At 43.0% G+C, this 21,127-nt stretch overlaps 1 protein-coding gene across 3 annotated transcripts in view; it reads left to right on the top strand.

Annotated features, from left to right (window-relative positions):
- Window positions 1–15,223, top strand: part of LOC139560217 (far upstream element-binding protein 3-like) — a 62,051-nt gene extending 46,828 nt beyond the window's left edge. Inside the window, exons 16-18 of one of the 3 annotated variants that reach the window (XM_071376782.1) lie at window positions 4,075–4,143; window positions 4,557–4,678; window positions 13,528–15,223. In XM_071376782.1, coding sequence (XP_071232883.1) covers window positions 4,075–4,143; window positions 4,557–4,678; window positions 13,528–13,536 — 200 coding nt within the window. In that variant the 3' untranslated portion in view covers window positions 13,537–15,223. The remainder of the gene's footprint in view (window positions 1–4,074; window positions 4,144–4,556; window positions 4,679–13,527) is intronic. The other 2 variants (XM_071376783.1, XM_071376784.1) reach the window with 2 other exon arrangements.
- The last annotated feature ends 5,904 nt before the right edge of the window (window positions 15,224–21,127 follow it).

Consider the following 21,127-nt stretch of genomic DNA (forward strand, 5'->3'; position numbering starts at 1 on the left):
GACAGTCAGAAACTGTACTACCTGCTTGAGTTGCAGGGGCCGATCTTGGTGTGTGTTCGAAGCTGGTGCAGGAGGACAGTGTCGTCAAATCAAATTGTATTTGTCACATGAGCCGAATACAACAGGTGTAGCCCTTCCCGTGAAATGCTTAATTACAAGCCCTTTAACCAACAATGCCGTTCAAGAAAGAGTTAAGAAAATATTTACTAAATAAACGAAAGTAAAAGAATTATAAAAAGTAACTCAATAAAATAATAGTAACGAGGCTATATACACGGGGTACCGGTACCGAGTCAATGTGTGGGGGTACAGGTTAGTCGAGGTCATTTGTACATGTAGGTATGGATAAAGTGACTGCATAGAGAATAGACGGTTTGTAGCAGCAGTGTAAAAACAAATGGGGGGGCGTGTCAATGTAAATAGTCCGGGTGGCCATCTGATGAATTGTTCAGCAGTCTTATGGCTTGGGGTAGAAGCTGTTAACTTCTCACGAGTCACCAACCCTGATCCGGTAGCACCCCCCCCCCCCACTGAGTAGCATAGCTAGCATAGCGTCACAAGTAACTTGTAGCATCTAAATATCATTAAATCACAAGTCCAAGACACCAGATGAAAGATACAGGTCTTGTGAATAAAGCCACCATTTCAGATTTTTAAAATGTTTTACAGGGAAGACACAATATGTAAATCTATTAGCTAACCACGTTAGCAAAGGACACGATTTTTTTACTCCCAATAGTTTTTTCCTGCGTCAGTAGCTATCACTAATTCGACTAAATAAAAATATATATAGCCACTAACCAAGAAACAACTTCATAAGATGACAGTCTGATAACATATTTATGGTATAGCATAGTTTTTTTTTTTGAAAAATGCATTTTTCAACAAACAAAAAAAATTCAGGTATAAATCACTACATTGCAGCTGCAATCTGAAATAGTGCTAACCCAGCCAGAACAATTACAGAGACCAACGTCATATAACGAATTACTCATCTTAAAACATTTCAGAAAAATACACAGCGTACAGATATTGAAAGCCCAACATCTGGTGAATCCAAACAATATTTCAGATTTATGAAATGTTTTATAACGAAAACAAAATGTAGCGCTAAATTAGCATAGCTATACCAGGCAGATTCGGCTAGGCGCCCACGGCCAGTTCACATGCACAACAGATATGATATAACATCGTAAATTGGGTCTTACTATGGCTGATCTTTCATCAGAATGTTGATCAAAGTGTCCTTTGTCAAGATGAGTCGTTGGTTCCGTTCAGAATTGTTCCTTTCCCACTCCATTTAGCACAGGTACTGGTCGAGTGGCACGGATCTCTCAAACGTAAATAAAATCAGACAACGGAACACCACAAAACTCCCGAAAAAATTCAAATAATCTGATTAAACTATATTGAAAAAACATACATTACGATGATCTGGTCACATGTATCAAACAAACTTCGAGACGGAGATAGTTTTCATCCATAATGGCCGCACAACAGAAGACAATCGCAGCTACAAGTCGCACGATTTAGAGAACCGGAAGTTGTCGGTCACGCCAAAGAATTAGCTCTCATTTCACGTCAGTCCCAGATAAACAAGATATTTTTCCTCTGACGTCCTCTTGACACCCAGAGGAAGGCCAATGAGGTGTGTTTCGGGTCATAGGGGGCACGACCATATATAGGCAGAGCGTTGAAGCTGGCATACACATCTTGCTTTTTTCTTCTTGGTCATGGAAAGTGCTGTCAAATGACTTCTGTATCACTCAGAGACAAAATTGAAACGGTTTTAGAAACTAGAGATTGTTTTCTTTCCAATGGTATTATTTATATGCATATAGTAAGAGCAATAATTGAATAAGAGGCAGTTTAATCTGTAGAGCAAATTATGCTAATGGGAAAATAGCACCCCCTGTATTCTCAAGAAGTTAAGGAGCCTTTTGGTCCTAGACTTGGCGCTCCCATACCGTTTGCCATGCGGTAACAGAGAGAGCAGTCTAGGACTTGGGTGACTGGACAACTTTTTGGGCCTTCCTCTGACACCGCCTAGTATATAGTTCCTGGATGTCAGGAAGCTTGACCCCAGTGATGTACTGGGCCGTACGCACTATCCTCTGGTGCGCCTTACGGTTAGATGCCGAGCAGTTGCCATACCAGGCAGTGATGCAACCAGTCAGAATGCTCTCGGTGGTGCAGCTGTAGAACCTTTTGAGGATCTGGGGACCCATGCCAAATAATTTCATTCTCCTGAGGGTGGAAATGTGTTGTCGGTGCCCTCTTCACGACTGTCTTGGTGTGTTTGGACCATGATAGTTTGTTGGTGATGTGGACACCAAGGAACTTGAAACTCTCGACCCGCTCCACTACAGCCCCGTTGATGTTATGGGGGCCTGTTTGGCCTGCCTTTTTCTGTAGTCCACGATCAGCTCCTTTGTCTTGCTCACATTGTGGGAGAGGTGGTTGCCCTGTCACCACACGGCCAGGTCTCTGACCTCCTCCCTATAGGCTGTCTCATCGTTGTCGGTGATCAGGCCTACCGCTGTTGTGTCATCAGCAAACTTAATGATGGCGTTGCAGTCGTGGGTGAACAGGGAGTATAGGAGGGGACTAAGTTGTTGCCTATCTTTACCACCTGGGGACGGCACGTCAGGGAACTTAGCTTAGTGATGAGCTTTGTGTGAACTATGGTGTTGGAACGCTGAGCTGTAGTCAATGAACAGCATTCTCACATAGGTGTTCCTTTTGTTCAGGTGGGAAAGGGCAGTGTGGAGTGCGATTGAGATTGCGTTGTCTGTGGATCTGTTGGGGCGGTGTGCGAATTGGAGTGGGTCTAGAGTTTCCGGGATGATGATGTTGATGTGAGCCATGACCAGCCTTTCAAAGCAGTTCATGGCTAACGACGTGACCGCTACGGGGTGGTAATCATTTAGGCAGGTTACCTTCGCTTCATTGGGCACAGGGACTATGGTGGTCTGCTTGAAACGTAGGTATTATACTTAGTCAGGGAGAGGTTGAAAATGTCAGTGAAGACACATGCCAGTTTGTCCGCACATGCTTTCAGTACACGTCCTGGTAATCCGTCTAGCCCTGCGACTTTGTGAATGTTGAACTGTTTAAAGGTCTGCTCACGTCGGCTGCCAAGAGCGTGATCACACAGTCATCCGGAACAGCTGGTGCTCTCATGCATGCTTCAGTGTTGCTTGCCTCGAAGCGAGCATAAAAGGCATTTAGCTTGTCTGGTAGGCTCGCCTCACTGGGCAGCTTGCTTCACTGGGCAGCTCGTGGCTGGGTTTCCCTTTTGTAATACGTGTTAGTTTTCCATCCCTGCTACATCTGACCAGCGATAGTTCTTAATCCTGTATTGACGCTTTGCCTGTTTGACCACAGCTACAAAATCATAAATACCTATTTCTACTATTTATCTTCTTAAAATCTGATTTTAAACCTAACCATGGTGCTAACCTTATGCCTAACCTTAAATCAAGACCAAAAAGCAATGTTTGTTTTCATTAATCTTTACAATATAGCTAATTTTGACTTTGTAGCTGTGGTAACTCGTGGAAACCGGAGGACAGTGAGAGACCACTCGAGCATCCGAAAAATCATAAGTAACAACGAGTAGGCTATAGAAACAGATGTTGCACGCTGAGGGGTGTTTCAAAATATCACACACAGCCTCTTGCGATATGGACATTGCACGTGTCAATATTGCAATTTCGATGTGAATTGGATGAATCATGCAGCCCTAGAATGAACCAGGTCTAGTAGGTTAGCGTTCATCCACTCCTCTTTTGCTTGTTGATTTGAAGCGGGTAGTCTATTATGGCTTGAACCAATTTTGTTGGCTAAACAGAAATGTTCTACAAATAACAACAAATTTGTCCGGGAAATTGTCAAAGGGCTTCTGAGGAAAATTAAAACATAAGTTGACTACTATTCACCAAATCAAGTGACTTCTGACAGGTTTGGGCCAAATGCTATATAGCAAGAACATATCCCCACATGTTACAGCCCGTCTTAAATACACTGGTATTTGTCATGTGTTTAATACAATGTTGTATTATTTGGGTACAGGTCACAATGGACCCCAAGCAGGCCAGATGGACTACTCTAAAGCATGGGAGCAGTATTATAAAAAGCTAGGCAAGTGCCCGTGAGACCGTACGAACCCCGTCTTACCCATATGACTTTTCCAACAAATGCAATACTCAAGAGTTTTGTTTTTCAGTAACTTTACTTTATTGTGACAATTTAGTGCAACTGCATCAAAGCTTGAGGTTCAGCATTTAGCGCAAGTATATCCCCAGGAGTAGACATTACAGATAATGCAATGGTTATGATTCTCCATGTCCACCTTAATGGCCCTTCCTGTGTTTGCAGGCCAAAATACCCATGCTCAGATTATTGTCCATGACTACAGCAAAGCGTGGGAGGATTAATATAAGAAATCAATTTTTGTCAGTTGTCTTTAGACATAGTCAAGGTTACAAATAGGATTGTGATAGCGTTATTTGATGCTGTTTTCTCACAATGTCTTTACGCTTGTGCCCTGAAAGGTCAGACATCTCAGCAGCAGAGCTCGCTCCCAGAATACAGCGCGGCTGTGGCAGAGTATTACAGGCAGCAGGGAGCATACCTTTGGCCGGGTGCACAGGCAACCCAGGGCCCAGGTCTTCAGGTAATGTACAACACAGCCAAACGTATACTCACCATGGCTTTAAACCGCTCTCTAAGCAGTGGTCTTTTCCTCTAGACAGCTCTGTCTGCCTCTAAACAACTTTGTCTCTAAACATGACCTAAACAGCCTTTTGTCTCTAAACAGCATTGTAAACTCAGCAAAAAAAGAAATGTCTTCTCACTGTCAACTGCGTTTATTTTCAGCAAACTTAACATGTGTAAATATTTGTATGAACATAAGATTCAACAACTGAGACATGAACTGAACAAGTTCCACAGACATGTGACTAACAGAAATTGAATAATGTGTCCCTGAACAAAGGGGGGATCAAAATCAAAAGTAACAGTCAGTATCTGGTGTGGCCACCAGCTGCATTAAGTACTGCAGTGCATCTCCTCATGGACTGCACCAGGTTTGCCAGTTCTTGCTGTGAGATGTTACCCCACTCTTCCACCAAGGCACCTGCAAGTTCCTGGACATTTCTGGGGGGAATGGCCCTAGCCCTCAACCTCTGATCCAACTGGTCCCAGACGTGCTCAATGGGTTTGAGATCCGAGATCTTCGCTGGCCATGGCAGAACACTGACATTCCTGTCTTTGCAGGAAATCACGCACAGAATGAGCAGTATGGCTGGTGGCATTGTCATGCTGGAGGGTCATGTCAGGATGAGCCTGCAGGAAGGGTTACACATGAGGGAGGAGGATGTCTTCCCTGTAACGCACAGCGTTGAGATCGCCTGCAATGACAACAAGCTCAGTCCGATGATGCCCCTCCACCTCCAAATCGATCCCGCTCCAGATTACAGGCCTCGGTGTAACGCTCATTCCATCGACGATAAACGCGACTCCGACCATCACCCCTGGTGAGACAAAACCACGACTCGTCAGTGAAGAGCACTTTTTGCCAGTCCTGTCTGGTCCAGCGACGGTGGGTTTGTACCCATAGGCAACGTTGTTGCCGGTGATGTCTGGTGAGGACCTGCCTTACAACAGGCCTACAAGCCCTCAGTCCAGCCTCTCTCAGCCAATTGCGAATATTCTGAGCACTGATGGAGTTGTGCGTTCCTGGTGTAACTCAGGCAGTTGTTGCCATCCTGTACCTGTCCCACAGGTGTGATGTTTGGATGTACCGGTCCTGTGCAGGTATTGTTACACGTGGTCTGTCACTGTGAGGACAATCAGCTGTCCGCCCTGTCTCCCTGTAGCGCTGTCTTAGGCGTCTCACAGTACGGACATTGCAATTTATTGCCCTGGCCACATCTGCAGTCCTCACGCCTCTTTGCAGCATGCCTAAGGCACATTCACACAGATGAGCAGGGACCCTGGGCATCTTTCTTTTGCTGTTTTTCAGGGTCAGTAGAAAGGCCTCTTTAGTGTCCTAAGTTTTCATAACTGTGACCTTAATTGCCTACCGTCTGTAAGCTGTTAGTGTCTTAACGACCGTTCCACAGGTGCATGTTCATTAATTGTTTATGGTTCATTGAACAAGCATGGGGGAAACAGTGTTTAAACCCTTTACAATGAAGATCTGTGAAGTGATTTGGATTTTTACGAATTACCTTTGAAAGACGGGGTTCTTTTTTGCTGAGTTTATGTGCCTCCCTCAAGAGCTCTATTTCTGTCTCTAAACCGCTCTGTCTTTGTCTCTAAACAGCTCGGTCTCTCGCTTCTCTAAACAGATTTTCTGCTTTTAAACAGCTATGCTTCTGAACCGCTCTGTCTCTGCCTCAGTCTTTAAATAGCTCTGTTTCTACCCCTAAACAGTGCACTGCCTCTCAACACAGCACTGTCTCTGCCTCTCAACACAACACTGTCTCTGCCTCTCAACACAGCACTGTCTCTGCCTCTCAACACAGCACTGTCTCTGCCTCTCAACACAGCACTGTCTCTACCTCTCAACACAGCACTGTCTCTGCCTCTCAACACAGCACTGTCTCTAAACAGCTCTGCCTTTAAATGTACTGTGCCTTCAGAAAGTATTCCAACTCCTGGACTGATTACACATTTTGTTGTGTTACAGCCTGAATTCAAAATGGAATAAATTGACTACGCACAACACCTCATAATGACAGTGAAAACCTGTTTTTAGACATTTTAGCAAATGTATTGAAAAGGAAATATCTAATTTACATAACCCTGAATGTAGAAGCACCTTTAGCGGTGATTACAGCTTTGAGTCGTCTTTGGTATGTCTCTATCAGCTTTTCACATCTGGATTTGGGGATTTTCTCCCATTCTTTCTTGCAGATTTTCTCAAACTCTTAAGTTAGATGGGGAGTGGCGGTGAACAGTTTCAATGGGATTCAAGTCTGGGCTTTGGCTGGGCCACTCAAGGACTTTCACATTATTGTTCTGAAGCCATTCCAGCGTTGCTTTGGCTGTATGCTTGGGGTCATTGTCCTTTTGGAACGTACATCTTTGCCCCAGTCTAAAGTCGTTTGCATTCTGTAGCAGGTTCTCATCAAGGATTTCCCTGTATTTGGCTCCATTCATTGTTCCCTCTATCCTTACCAGTCTTCAAGTCCCTGCCGTTGAAAAGCATCCCCACAGAATGATGCTGCCAGCACTATGCTTCATGGTAGCGATAGTGTTAAGAGGGTGATGGGCTGTGCCTGGTTTTCTCCAGACCTAGTGCTTTGCATTCAGGACAAAGAGTTACATTTTTGTCTCATCAGACCACAGACCACGTGCCTTTTTGCCAACTCCAGACGTGCCTTTTTCTCAGGAGTGGCATCCATCTGGCCACTCTCCCATAAAGCTCAGATTAGTGAAGTGCTCTAGAGACTGTTGTCCTTCTTGCAAGTTCTCCCATCTTATACAATGAACTCTGTTGTTCTGTCAGTGCTGTCGTGACTTGACTTTCATTAATCTGATGATTTATTTAATCCATTAACTACATTTAATTGTTACCCGATTTAATAAAAATAATAATAATAATGTTTTTATTTTATTAATCATGTAAGTATTAACTCATTAGGAATTTGGGGCACCACGGAATAAGTTGTTTAACAAGTTACCATCTCCTGAATTCAACTCTAGAAGATATATGTTATAAATCGAGTCACTTATTAATCATTACCTCATGTAAGTCTCATTCTGAACTGTCGTAACCTTCTTGGATCTGCAAGAACCCCAGCTTTACTGATCATTACGTACCATACAAATTGGTTTAATTATTTATCTATTAGCTAACTAAATAATAAGATCGAATACCCACTTACATGAGACAAAGTGGACTGACAAGATATGATGGCTTGTTACAACATAACGTTAGATGGAGAGGGGGAAGAGAGAGAGCGACAAAGGGATACATTCTAGGACTGTCCTCACATTAATCATATACCTTGCACACGAACCGCCGCCCGTTCGGAATAAGACGTAATTAATGTTTTTACGTGTTGAATGCCGTTGGCTGTTTCTCTGTCGGAGCGAGCCCTCCTTCAGAAGAGTGTTGATTTGGTGGGCTTTTCTTGTACCTTGTACCTGCTCTGATTGTCCACCAGAGGGCACAATGTCTTTCTTAGTTGTCTGTTGCTTCAATGGGCTGTTTCCTAAGAACAGCTACTTAGCCGTACCCGTGATTGTCTGAGAGGGGAGTTTCCTTCTCCTCTTCCTTGGGTAGACGGTCCTCCTGACAGAGCTGGTGTAACTGAGTCAGGTTTGTAGGCCTCCTTGCTCGCACACGCTTTTTCAGTTCTGCCCACATTTTCTGTGTGATTGAGGTTGGGGCTTTGTGATGGCCACTCCAATACCTTGACTTAATTGTCCTTAAGCCATTTTGCCACAATTTTGGAAGTATGCTTGGGGTCATTATCCATTTGGAAGACCCATTTGCGACCAAGCTTTAACGTCCTGACTGATGTCTTGAGATGTTTCTTCAATATGTCCACATAATTTTCCATCTATTTTGTGAATTGCACCAGTCCCTCCTGCAGCAAAGCACCCCCACAACATGATGCTGCCACCCTGTGCTTCACGGTTGGGATGGTGTTCTTCGGCTTGCAAGCCTCTCCCTTTTTCCTCCAAACGTAACGATGGTCATTATGGCCAAACAGTTCTATTTTTGTTTCATCAGACCATAGGACAAAAAGTACGATCTTTGTCCCCATGTGCAGTTGCAAAGCGTAGTCTGGCTTTATTATGGAGGTTTTAGAGCAGTGGCTTCTTCCTTGCTGAGCGGCCTTTCAGGTTATGTCGATATAGGACTCGTTTTACTGTGGATATAGATACTTTTGTACCGGTTTCCTCCAGCATTTTCACAAGGTCCTTTGCTGCTGTTCTGGGATTGATTTGCACTTTTCCCACCAAAGTACGTTAATCTCTAGGAGACAGAACGCGTCTCCTTCCTGAGCGGTATCACTGCTGTGTGGTCCCATGGTGTTTACTTGCGTACTATTGTTTGTACAGATGAACATGGCACCTTCAGGCGTTTGGAAATTGTTCCCAAGGATGAACCAGAATTGTGGAGGTCTAAAAAAAAAAATCTGAGGTCTTGGCTGAATTCTTTTGATTTTCCCATGATGTCAAGCAAAGAGGCACTGAGTTTGAAGGTAGGCCTTGAAGTACATCGAGGTACACCTCCAATTGACTCAAATGATGTCAATCAGAAGCTTCTAAAGCCGTGACATAATTTTCTGGAATTTTCCAAGCTGTATAAAGGCACAGTCAACTTAGTGTATGTAAACTTCTGACCAACTGGAATTGTGATACAGTGAATTATAAGTGAAATAATCTGTCTGTAAACAATTGTTGGGAAAATTACTTGTGTCATGCACAAAGTAGATGTCCTAACTGCCTAAAGTAGTTTGTTAACAAGAAATTTGTGGAGTGGTTGAAAAATTAGTTTTAATGACTCCGACCTAAGTGTATGTAAACTTCCGGCTTCAACTGTGTGTGTGTGTGTATATATATAATATAATATTTATGCAACTGTAAAATATTTCATCCTGTAGCTTGTTCTCCATTTTCTTTTTAAATAGTGAGCCAACATGTTTTCAGCACTTATTTCCCTGACTGATCAAAATGTGTTTTCTCATTCTCTCTCTGCAGCAGACATATAGTGAACAATATGTTTAGAACATCAATTTTCAAAATCGCAGTATCGAATCGCAAAACAAATAGAATTGTGAGAATTGCAAAACATATCATATTGGCATGTAAGTATTGTGATGATATCATATTGTCTAACCCACGGGAATTGTGATACAGTCAATTATAAGTGACATAATCTGTCTGTAAACAATTTTTGTAAAAATTACTTGTCATGCACAAAGTCGATGTCCTAACTGAATTGCCAAAACTATAGTTTGTTAACAAGAAATTTGTTAAGTGGTTGAAAAATTTGTTTTAATGACTCCAACCTAAGTGTATGTAAACTTCTGACTTCAACTGTACATAAAAAACAAAATACTGCATAGTTTCCTAAGAACTACGAAGTGACCATCTCTGTTGGTGCCATCGTTGATACTAGAGAACCAGAGAGTCCTCTGCTGCAAAAAATGTAAGACCAGGTGTAAGGTGTCAAGAAGCCCCCCCCCCCCCCCTTCTGTGGGTGAGAGAGGGCCTGGTTAGTTGTCCACCATTGCCAAACTGATCTGACCCATTGTGATCCTCACGTGTAGTTATGACAGCGATCATCAGTCATGACAGCGATCAAGGTCCTTCTTGTCCAGTTCCTCAGTTTGGTCGGAGACCAGTTCAAGGCAGAGTTTGGGGAGTTCCATATTTTTTCCTTTTCCCAATTATAGAGACCACTGTGCTCTTGGAAACTTCCAACAATCTAGATATAGTTTTATACCCTTCCCCAGATACAATGTCAATAGTCCAGGTGGCCGAGCCATACCAGGTGGTGATGCAACCAGTCAGGATACTCTCGATAGTGCAGCTGTAGAACTTTTTGAGGATCTGGGGACCTATGACAAATCTTTTCAGTCTTCTAAGGGGGAAAATGTGTTGCTGTGTCCTCTTCACAACTGTCTTGGTGTGTTTGGACCATGATAGTTTGCTGGTGATGTGGACACCAAGGAACTTGCAACTCTCGACCCGCTCCACTTCAGTCCCGTCAATGTTTTTTTTTTAATGTAACTAGGCAAGTCAGTTAAGAACAAATTCTTATTTACATAGATGGCCAAACCCGGACAACGCTGGGCCAATTGTGCGCTGCCCCATGGGACTCCCAATCACGGCCGGATGTGATACAGCCTGGATTCGAACCAGAGACTGTTGTGAAGCCTCTTGCACTGAGATGCAGTGCCTTAGACCGCTGCACCACTCGGGAGCCCTGTTAATGGGGGCCTGTTCAGCCCTCCTTTTCATGTAGTCCACAATCAGCTCCTTTGTCTTGCTCACATTGAGAGAGAGGTTGTTGTCCTGGCACCACACTGCCAGGTCTCTCTCATCATTGTCGGTGATCAGGCCTACCACTGTTATGTCGTCAGCAAACTTAATGATGGTGTTGGAATTGTGCTTGGCCACGCAGTCATGGGTGCACAGGGAGTACAGGAGGGGAATAAGCACGCACCCCTGAGGGGCCCCAGTGTTGAGGATCAATGTGGCAGATGTGTTGTTGCCTAACATTACCACCTGGGGGCGGCCCGTCAGGAAGTCCAAGATCAAGTTGCAGAGGGAGATGTTTAGTCCCTGGGTCCTTAGCTTAGAGATGAGCTTTGTGGGCTCTATGGTGTTGAACGCTGAGTTGTAGTCAATAAACAGCATTCTCACACGTAGCATCCGAGTCATCTGACCACTTCCGTATCGGGAGGACTAGCAAAAAGAGAATAGAAGCAGGAGTACAGGAAAACACGCTGGTTGACTTGAAAGACACGAACTGGCACAGAGAGACAGGAAACACAGGGATAAAATACACCAGAGAAAATAAGCGACACCTGGAGGGGGTGGAGACAAACACAAGGACAGGTGAAACAGATCAGGGTGTGACACCCAGTTAAGAAGTTTTAGGTTGTATTTATTATAGGACTATTTCTCTCTATACCATTTGTATTTCATATACCTTTGACTATTGGATGTCCTTATAGGCACTTTAGTTTTTCCAGCCTAATCTCGGGAGTTGATAGGCTTGAAATCATAAACAGCGCTGTGCTTCAAGCATTGCTAAGAGCTGCTGGCAAATGCAGTAAAGTGCTGTTTGAATGAATGTTTATGAGCCTGCTGCTGCCTACCACCGCTCAGTCAGACTGCTATATCAAATCATAGACTTAATTATAATAAACACACAGAAATACGAGCCTTTGGTCATTAATATGGTCAAATAAACTATAATTTCAAAAAAACAAAATGTTTATTCTTTCAGTGAAATACGGAACCGTTACGTATTTTCTCTAACGGGTGGCAACCCTAAGTCTAAATATTGCTGTTACAATGTACAACCTTCAATGTTATGTCATAATAATGTAAAATTCTGGCAAATTAATTACGGTCTTTGTAAGGAAGAAATGGTCTTCACACAGTTCGCAACGAGCCAGGCGGCCCAAACTGCTGTATATACCCTGACTCTGCTTGCACTGAACGCAAGAGAAGTGACACAATTTCCCTATTTAATTATTGCCTGCTAACATTAATTTATTTTAACTACATATGCAGGTTTAAAAATATATACTTGTGTATTGATTTTAAGAAAGGTATTGATGTTTATGGTTAGGTACATTTGTGCAACGATTGTGCTTTTTTCGCAAATGCGCTTTTGTTAAATCATCCCCCGTTTGGCGGAGTTGAAGTAGGCTGTGATTCGATGATAAATTAACAGGCACCGCATTGATTATTTGCATCGCAGAACAAGCTAGTTAACCTAGTAATATCATCAACCATGTGTAGTTAACTAATGATTATGTGAAGATTGATTGTTTTTTTTATAAGATAAGTTTAATGCTAGCTAGCAACTTACCTTGGCTCCTTGCAGCCGCAAGGTCCTTTTGATGCTGCACTCGCGTAATAGGTGGTCAGCCTGCCACACAGTCTCCTCCTGGATCGCAATGTAATCGGCCATAATCGGCATCCAAAAATGCCGATTACCGATTATGAAAACTTGAAATCGGCCCTAATTAATTGGTCGACCTCTAATTTTAATGGACAAAAAAATTGCTTTTCTTCCAAAACAAGGACCTTTCTAAGTGACCCCAAACTTTTGAACGGCAGTGTAGGTTTTCTTTCTTGTTTATGGCTTTGTTCAGTTCGTTAAGTGCCAGCTTGTTATTTCTCTTATCCTGGTGGAATACAGCAGTCACGATAAGAGCTGTAAACTCCCTCGGGAGGTAGAAGGGTCGGCATTTGACCATCAGGTATTCCAAGACCGGTAAACAGTGGGGCGACACTTCCACCGCACTGGAGTTAGCACACCACTTGGAGTTGATGTGGAGGCAAACCCCTCCCCGCCTCGATTTCCCCGACTCCGCTGTCCTGTCCACCCTGTGAATGGAGAATCCAGTGAGTTGGATAGCCATGGGGGTATCTTTGTCCGAGAACCATGTTTTAGAAAAGCAAAGAAAATTGCAGTTTCGAGAGTCCCGTTGTTAGCAAATCCACAATCCGAGGTCATCCATCTTATTGTCGAGTGACTACATTCGCCAGTAGAATGGAGGGAAAGAGGTGGCCGGTTTTCCTTTTTTGCCTTAATCTCACCAGGACCCCCCCCCCCCCCCCCCCCTCTTGCCTCTGTAATGCCAGCATTTCCTCTTGGGTCGCCTGAAAATTGGGTCGGAGTACTTTCTGAAGGCACTGTATATGTTAAAGCCAAGTCTTGAACATTTTACAGGCATGCGTGTATTGGTGTGTGCTGTTGCATGAATGAATGCATGGTAAACTACATAACATTTTCCTCTTTGTAATATCTTTCAGGAGCATTAGAGTGGACGCCCATCTTATGAAGATTTTGGAATCATTGAGATGATGAAAACAGAACTATTAACAGTACTATTGAGGTTTCTAAAGTATATTTTCAACACTTTGCGGCTTACCTTTCCTTTTTGTAATGCACTAGCTATAGAATAACAAAAATTATTAACGAAAATCTATTTCTTTTCTTTTTCTTATTTTCTTTTATTTTTTTACCTAAAAACGGATATTTTACTGGGCAATTTGGAATACCCTCTGGTCTTGAGAATATAACTTTCTTTTTTTTTTTGATCAAACTTGAACTTAAAATGTATCGGTGTGGCTTTGAACAAAATGCAGTATAATCTATTTTGTCCAGTTTTAGCAATAAAATGGTATTGGCTTAGCAGTCTTGAGTATTGAGTATAATGACAGTTTTGTTTTTGTGAACTATGTTTTTAAGCATGTGTTTGTGCTTGTGATGATTTGTGTTTTTACGTAGAATTTTTTTGTTGTTGAGAGATTGAAATGTAATGTATTATTGTTGGAAAAAAAGGTTTTCTTTTGTACTAAATTCCTGGTATGGTGTCTAATTTCTTATTTAATCCTGTTATTCTTCTGTGTTATTGTTTTGTTTTCTGTTCAGGGAGGTGCAATATCTCATTTCGGTTTGCAGACAAATATGTTGACAAATGAGTTCTTATTCCTACATTAGAAATCTTAGGTTTAAGCCTAAGTATAATAAATGCTTGTCAAAATGATCTGTTGGAGAGTGGGGTTATTATTATGAGTCTGATTTAATCTTGTTATGTATGTATCCTTATCTACATGGGTATTTAAGTATATTTGTTGAATAAGGATTGTTTGTGTAGTTTTCAAATGGATGCTCTCCCAATTTTCTGTATTCACTGCTTAAATATGGTAAATATGTTTCGAAATTTGATGTTGCATCTCTCACGAAGTGCAAATATAAACCCAGTATACGCTCTGTGCTCAAGACTGCTAAGCCTTTCTTTCATTCTACCTGTTAAAAATATTTGTTTTTGTATGGCAAATGTAAGTGTGTACCCCCTAGCTTCCACAATATCCCAACCAGAACACTCTGTTACTCGCTAACATGATTGTTTTTGTGTGAGCAAGAATGTATGCTATGATTTGATACATGATTACTGTCTCTACTATATTTTCTAATGACAAGGCATACTGTATCCTCAGATTTTTTAGAAAATTTTCTCATATGCACAGCTAACGATGTATTTAAAAGTAGAGTCATTTTTTTGTGTTTCTGGGGCAGTTGATACCATTTGGGCTATTGTAAAGCACATTCCTGTTCTGAAATGTTTGCTGCCTTTTCAATGGCAAATTAGCTTAACTGCAGAGTTACCCAGAGAGCCATATCACTGGACTAACAAATTCATTGTTCTGTAGCATACAGTGTGATTTAGATACCTTAAGTGTAAAGTTTTATATGCCATAAACATGAATAGAGGCAATATATATTCTCACTAGTTTATTTCTATGCTTTCTTTACTCTTTGACTCAAAATAATTTGCCACAATTGCTTTTGTGGTGAAAATATAGAATCTTTATTTTTGTACTGTTAAAAAGTTAACTGCACCGGTATGAAGTATAATGATTTGTCAATCTCCCTACCAGTTTTCTTTGTTGCTGTGTACCCTGCTTCAATTAAATCTAAACTCCAAGATTGAGTATGAATTTACCTCTTCTTTCAGAAGCATTATTTTAATCTGATCCTATTGAATTTTTTTCAAGATATGAAATGACATGATGTGGACAGCAAATGTAATGACTAGTTTTCTGCCAGAAAAAAAGCATACGTGTTATGTGTTTACAAGTCTGTCATTCTTAATTTAATCCATTAGCGAAATGCAATCCCTCATTCGCTCACTCATGCATTAAAACACATTAGCAAAAAAAGTTGTAGAACTCTGTCGAATTGCGGCCTTGCCCCCAGGTGGTCATGTGTTTCGAAAGAGAATCGTGTATCCCAAATGCTAGCCTGCTCCCTACATAGTGCACTACTTTTGACCATAGGGCTCTGGTCCAAAGTAGTGCACTCAGGGCCGACCCTGGGCTTAAGCGACATAAGCCGACGCTTAGGGCCCCTCCCCCCAGAAAAACATAGTGCCTTCAGAAATTATTCACACCCCTCGACTTATTCCACATTTTGTTGTTACAGCCTGAATTCAAAATGTATTAAATAGATTTTCTCACCCATCTACACACAATACGCTATAATGACTAAGTGAAAACATGGTTTTGTTGCTTATTTATTTGGAAATGAAATGCAGAAATATCTAATTTACGTAAGTATTCACACCCCTGAGTCAGTACACTTTTGGCAGCAATTACAGCTGTGAGTCTTTCTGGGTAAGTCTCTTAAGAGCTTTCCACACCTGGATTGTGCAACATTTGTCCTGTCAAATTGATTGTTGATCATTGCTAGACAACCATTTTCAGGCCTTGCCATAGATTTTCAAGTAGATTTAAGTCAAAACTGTAACATTCACTGTCTTGGTCGACAACTCCAGTGTAGATTTGGCCCTCTGTTTTAGGTTATTTTTTAATTTCACCTTTATTTAACCAGGTAGTCCAGTTGAGACAAGTTCTCATTTACAACTGCGACCTGGCCAAGATAAAACACAGCAGTTCGATTAAAAACAACAATTGGCCACATCAGATAAACGAACGTACAGTCAATAACACAATATAAAATCTATGTACAGTGTGTGCAAATGTAGTAAGATTAGGGAGGTAAGGTAATAAATAGGCCATAGTGGCGAAATAATTACAATTTAGCATTAACACGAGTGATAGATGTGCAGATGATGATGTGCAAGTCGAGATACTGGGTTGCGAAAGAGAAGTTAGGTAGTTGTGTGGGCTATTTACAGATGGGCTGTCTACAGGTGCAGTGATCGGTAACCTGCTCTGACAGCTGATGCTTAAAGTTAGTGAGGGAGATGTAAGTTTCCATCTTCAGTGATTTTTGCAATTCGTTCCAGTCATTGGCAGCAGAGACCAGTGAAATATACCTGCTGGAGTGCGTGCTACTGGTGGGTGTTGCTATGGTGACCAGTGATCTGAGATAAGGCAGGGCTTTACCTAGCAAAGACTTATAAATGACCTGGAGCCAGTTGGTTTGGCGACGAATATGAAGCTAGGGCCAGCCAACGAGAGCATATAGGTCGCAGTGGTGGGTAGTATATGGGGCTTTGGTGACAAAACGGATGGCACTGTGATAGACTGCATCCAAATTGTTGAGTAGAGGGTTGGAGGCTATTTTGTAAATGACATCGCCAAAGTCAAGGATCAGTTGGATAGTCAGTTTTACGAGGGTATGTTTGGCAGCATGAGTGAAGGAGGCTTTGTTGCGAAATAGGAAGCAGATTCTAGATGTAATTTTGGATTGGAGATGCTTAATGTGAGTCTGGAAGAAGAGTTTACAGTCTAACCAGACACCTAGGTATTTGTAGTTGTGCACATATTCTAAGTCAGAACCGTCCAGGGTAGTGATGCTAGTCGGGCGGGCGGTTGCGGGCAGCAATCGCTTGAAGAGCATGCATTTATTTTTACTAGCGTTTAAGAGCAGTTGGAGGCCACGGAAGAAGTGTTGTATGGCACCGAAGCTCGTTTGGAGGTTAGTTAACACAGTGTCTAAAGAAGTGCCAGAGGTATACAGAATGGTGTCGTCTGCGTGGAAGTGGATCAGAGAATCACCAGCAGCAAGAGCGACATCATTGATATATGCAGAGAAAAGAGTCGGCCTGAGAATTGAACCCTGTAGCACCCCCATAGAGACTGCCAGAGGCCCGGACAACAGGCCCTCCGATTTGACACACTGAACTCTATCTGAGAAGTAGTTGGTGAACCAGGCGAGGCAGTCATTTGAGAAACCAAGGCTATTGAGTCTGCCAATAAGAATGCGGTGATTGGCAGAGTCGAAAGCCTTGGCCAGGTCAATGAAGACGGCTGCACAGTACTGTCTTTTATCGATGGTGGTTATATCATTTAGCACCTTGAGTGTGGCTGAGGTGCACCCATGACCAGCTCGGAAACCAGATTGCATAGCGGAGAAGATACGGTGGGATTCGAAATGGTCGGTGATCTGTTTGTTAACTTGGCTTTCGAAGACTTTAGAAAGGCAGGATGAATATAGGTCTGTAACAGTTTGGGTCTAGAGTGTCTCCCCCTTTGAAGAGAGGGATGACCGCGGCAGCTTTCCAATCTTTAGGGATCTCCGATGATACAAAAGAGAGGTTGAACAGGCTAGTAATAGGGGTTGCAACAATTTCGGCAGATAATTTGAGAAAGAGAGGTTCCAGGTTTTCTAGCTGTTATTGTCCTGCTGAAAGGTTCATTCGTCTCCCAGTGCCTGGTGGAAAGTAGACTGAGCCAGGATGCCTTTTTAGGAAGGACTCATGTTTCTTTGTAGTGAGTGGGTGTATTACTCTGTGTGTAATAAACACTATTACACACAGAGTGAGTCCATGCAAGGAAGGGGTTGAATACTTGCTGACTCAATACATTTAAGCATAAAATTGTTCATTAATTTCAAAAGGTGTTCGATGGGGTGGAGGTCAGGGCTTTGTGCAGGCCAGGCAAGTTCTTCCACAACGATCTAGACAAACCATTTCTGTATGGGCCGCGCTTCGTGCAAGTGGGCATTGCCACGCTGAAACAGGAGAGGGCATTCCTCAAACGGAAGCACAGAATCGTCTAGAATGTCATTGTACGCTGTAGCATTAAGATTTCCCTTCACTGGAACTAAGTTGCCTAGCCTGAACCATGAAAAACAGCCCCAGACCATTATTCCTCCTCCACCAAACTTTACAGTTGGCACTATGCATCTGGGCAGGTAGCATTCTCCTGGCGTACGCCAAACCCAGATTCATCACTTCAGAGCAATGGCGGCGAGCTTTACACCACTCCAGCAGACGCTTGGCATTGCGCATGGTGATCTTATGCTTGTGTGCGGCTGCTTGGCCGTGTGCACCCATTTCATGTAGCTCCCGATGAACAGTTTTTGTGCTGACGTTGCTTCCAGAGGCAGTTTGGAAGTCGGTAGTGAGTGTTGCAGCTGAGGACAGACTATTTTTTACGAGCTTCAGCACTCAGCGGTCCCGTTCTGTGAGCTTGTGTGGCCTGCTACTTTGCGGCTGAGCCGTTGTTGCTCCTAGACGTTTCCACTTCACAACAGCACTTACAGTTGACCGGGGCAGCTCTCGCAGGGCAGAAATTTGATAAACTGACTTGTTGGAAAGGTGGCATCCTATCCAATTTGAAAGTCACTGAGCACTTCAGTAATGCTTTTCTACTGCCAATGTGTGTCTATGAACATTGCATGGCTGGGTGGTCGATTTTATACACCTGTCAGCAACGGTGTGGCTCGTGGCAGCCGAATCCACTAATTTGAAGTGGTGTCCATCTACCTATGTATATACAGTGCATTCGGAAAGAATTTAGACCCCTTGACTTTTTCCACAATACTCCATAATGACAAAGCAAACACAGGTTTTTAGAAATACACTATTCACGTAAGTATTCAAACCCTTTGCTCTGAGACTGAAAATTGAGCTCAAGTGCATCTTGTTTCCATTGATCATCCTTGAGATGTTTCTACAACTTGATTGGAGTCCACCTGTGGTAAGTTCAATTAATTGGACATGATTTGGAAATGCACACACCTATCTATATAAGGTACCACAGTAGCCAGACGGAAGCCACTCCTCAGGAAAAGGCACATGACAGCCCATTTGGAGTGTGCCAATACGCACATAAGGGACTCAGACCATGAGAAACAAGATGCTCTGGTCTGATGAAACCAAGATTGAACTCTTTGACCTGAATGCCAAGCGTCACGTCTGGAGGAATCTAGGCACGATCCCTACGGTGAAGCATGGTAGTGGCAGCATCATGCTGTGGGGAGGATTTTCAGTGGCAGGGCCTGGGAGACTAGTCAGGATTGAGGGAAAGGAGCAAAGTACAGATAGTTTGTTGATTAAAAACCTGCTCCAGAGCGCTCTGGACCTCAGACTGGGTTGAAGGATCACCTTCCAACAGGACAACGACCCTAAGCGCACAGCCAAGACAATGCTGGTGTGGCTTCGGGACAAGTCTCTAAATATTCTTGATTGGCCCAGCCAGAGCCCGGACTTGAACCCGATCTAACATCTCTGGAGAGACCTGAAATAACTGGGCAGTGGCGCTCCCCATCCAACCTGACAGAGCTTGAGAGGATCTGCAGAGAAGAAGGGGAGAATCTCCACAAATAAAGGTGTTCCAAGCTTGTAATGTCATATCCAAGAGGACTCAAGGCTGTAATCGCTGCCAAAGGTGCTTCAACAAAGTACTGATTTTAAATGGTCTGAGTACTTGTGTAAATGTGATATTTCAGTTTAACGTAATATGTGGAAAAAGTCAAGGGGTCTGAATACTTTCCGAATGCACTGCACCGTGCACAAAGGACACGTGCCCCGATTTGTTTTGTTACTCAGATATCATATTGTCCCATATTGTAGAATTTCAGGAAAATAGTTATTTAAAAACATATATTTTTTAACTCTTTTAGAGAATGCTCCAGAGCGACTTAGTGCATTCATCTATGGATGGCTAGTTGGGACAACCACATATCACAAGTATAGAAAATACATGTTTCCTCAATTAAGTAGCTATTATTAGAGTCAGCTCTAGAAAAGGGAGGTCAAGTGCTAGTTCATAATTTACATTTTTTGAGGGGGTTGAGGTGAAGAGGAGGATTATTTAAGATACTGTTTGAAGAGGTAGGGTTTCAGATGTTTTGGGAAGATGGGCAGGGACTGCTGTTCCACCATTGGGGTGCCAGGACAGAGAAGAGCTTGGACTGGGCTGAGTGGGAGCTGGCCTCTTGTAGGGGTGGGAGGGCCAAGAGACCAGAGGTGGCAGAACGGAGCGCTCGTGTTGGGGTGTAGGGTTTGAGCATAGCCTGAAGGTAGGGAGGGACAGTTCCTCTTGCTGTTCTGTAGGTAAACACCATGGTCTTGTAGTGGATGCGAGCTTTGACTGGGAGCCAGTGGAGTGTGCGGAGGAGCAGGGCGACATGAGAGAACGTGGGAAGGTTGAAAACCAGGCGGCTGCAGCGTTCTGGATTATTTGCAGGTGTTTGATGACACAAGTGAAGAGCTCAGCCAACAGTGAGTTGCAGTAGTCCAGATGAGAGAGGACACGTGCCTGGATTAGGACCGACGCTGCTTCCTGTGTGTTTTTTTTTTTTAAATGGCGCCGGAAGAGATGGCTACCGTTTTACGGTCTCCTAACCAATTGTGTTATGGTGTGTTTTTTCACGCTATTTGTAATTTATTTTATTTCTGACAGTGGGTAATCTCTCTGTACGCTGGTTACTAGGACTGATGGTAATCATTGGATAACAAAATAGACGAACTATCACAAATATCCTACCAACGGGTCATAATATTTTTTTAAAGTTATGTTTCACCGAGTCATGGCTGAACGACGACATAAATCCCGTACAGCTGGCAGGGTTTACGCTGCGTTGGCAAAATAGAGCAGCCGCCTCCGGTATGACGAGGGGTGATGGTCTGTGTATATTTGTAAACAACAGCTG

The sequence above is a fragment of the Salvelinus alpinus genome, chromosome 30 (assembly GCF_045679555.1).
Source record: "Salvelinus alpinus chromosome 30, SLU_Salpinus.1, whole genome shotgun sequence".
In the NCBI taxonomy this organism is placed as follows: domain Eukaryota; kingdom Metazoa; phylum Chordata; class Actinopteri; order Salmoniformes; family Salmonidae; genus Salvelinus; species Salvelinus alpinus.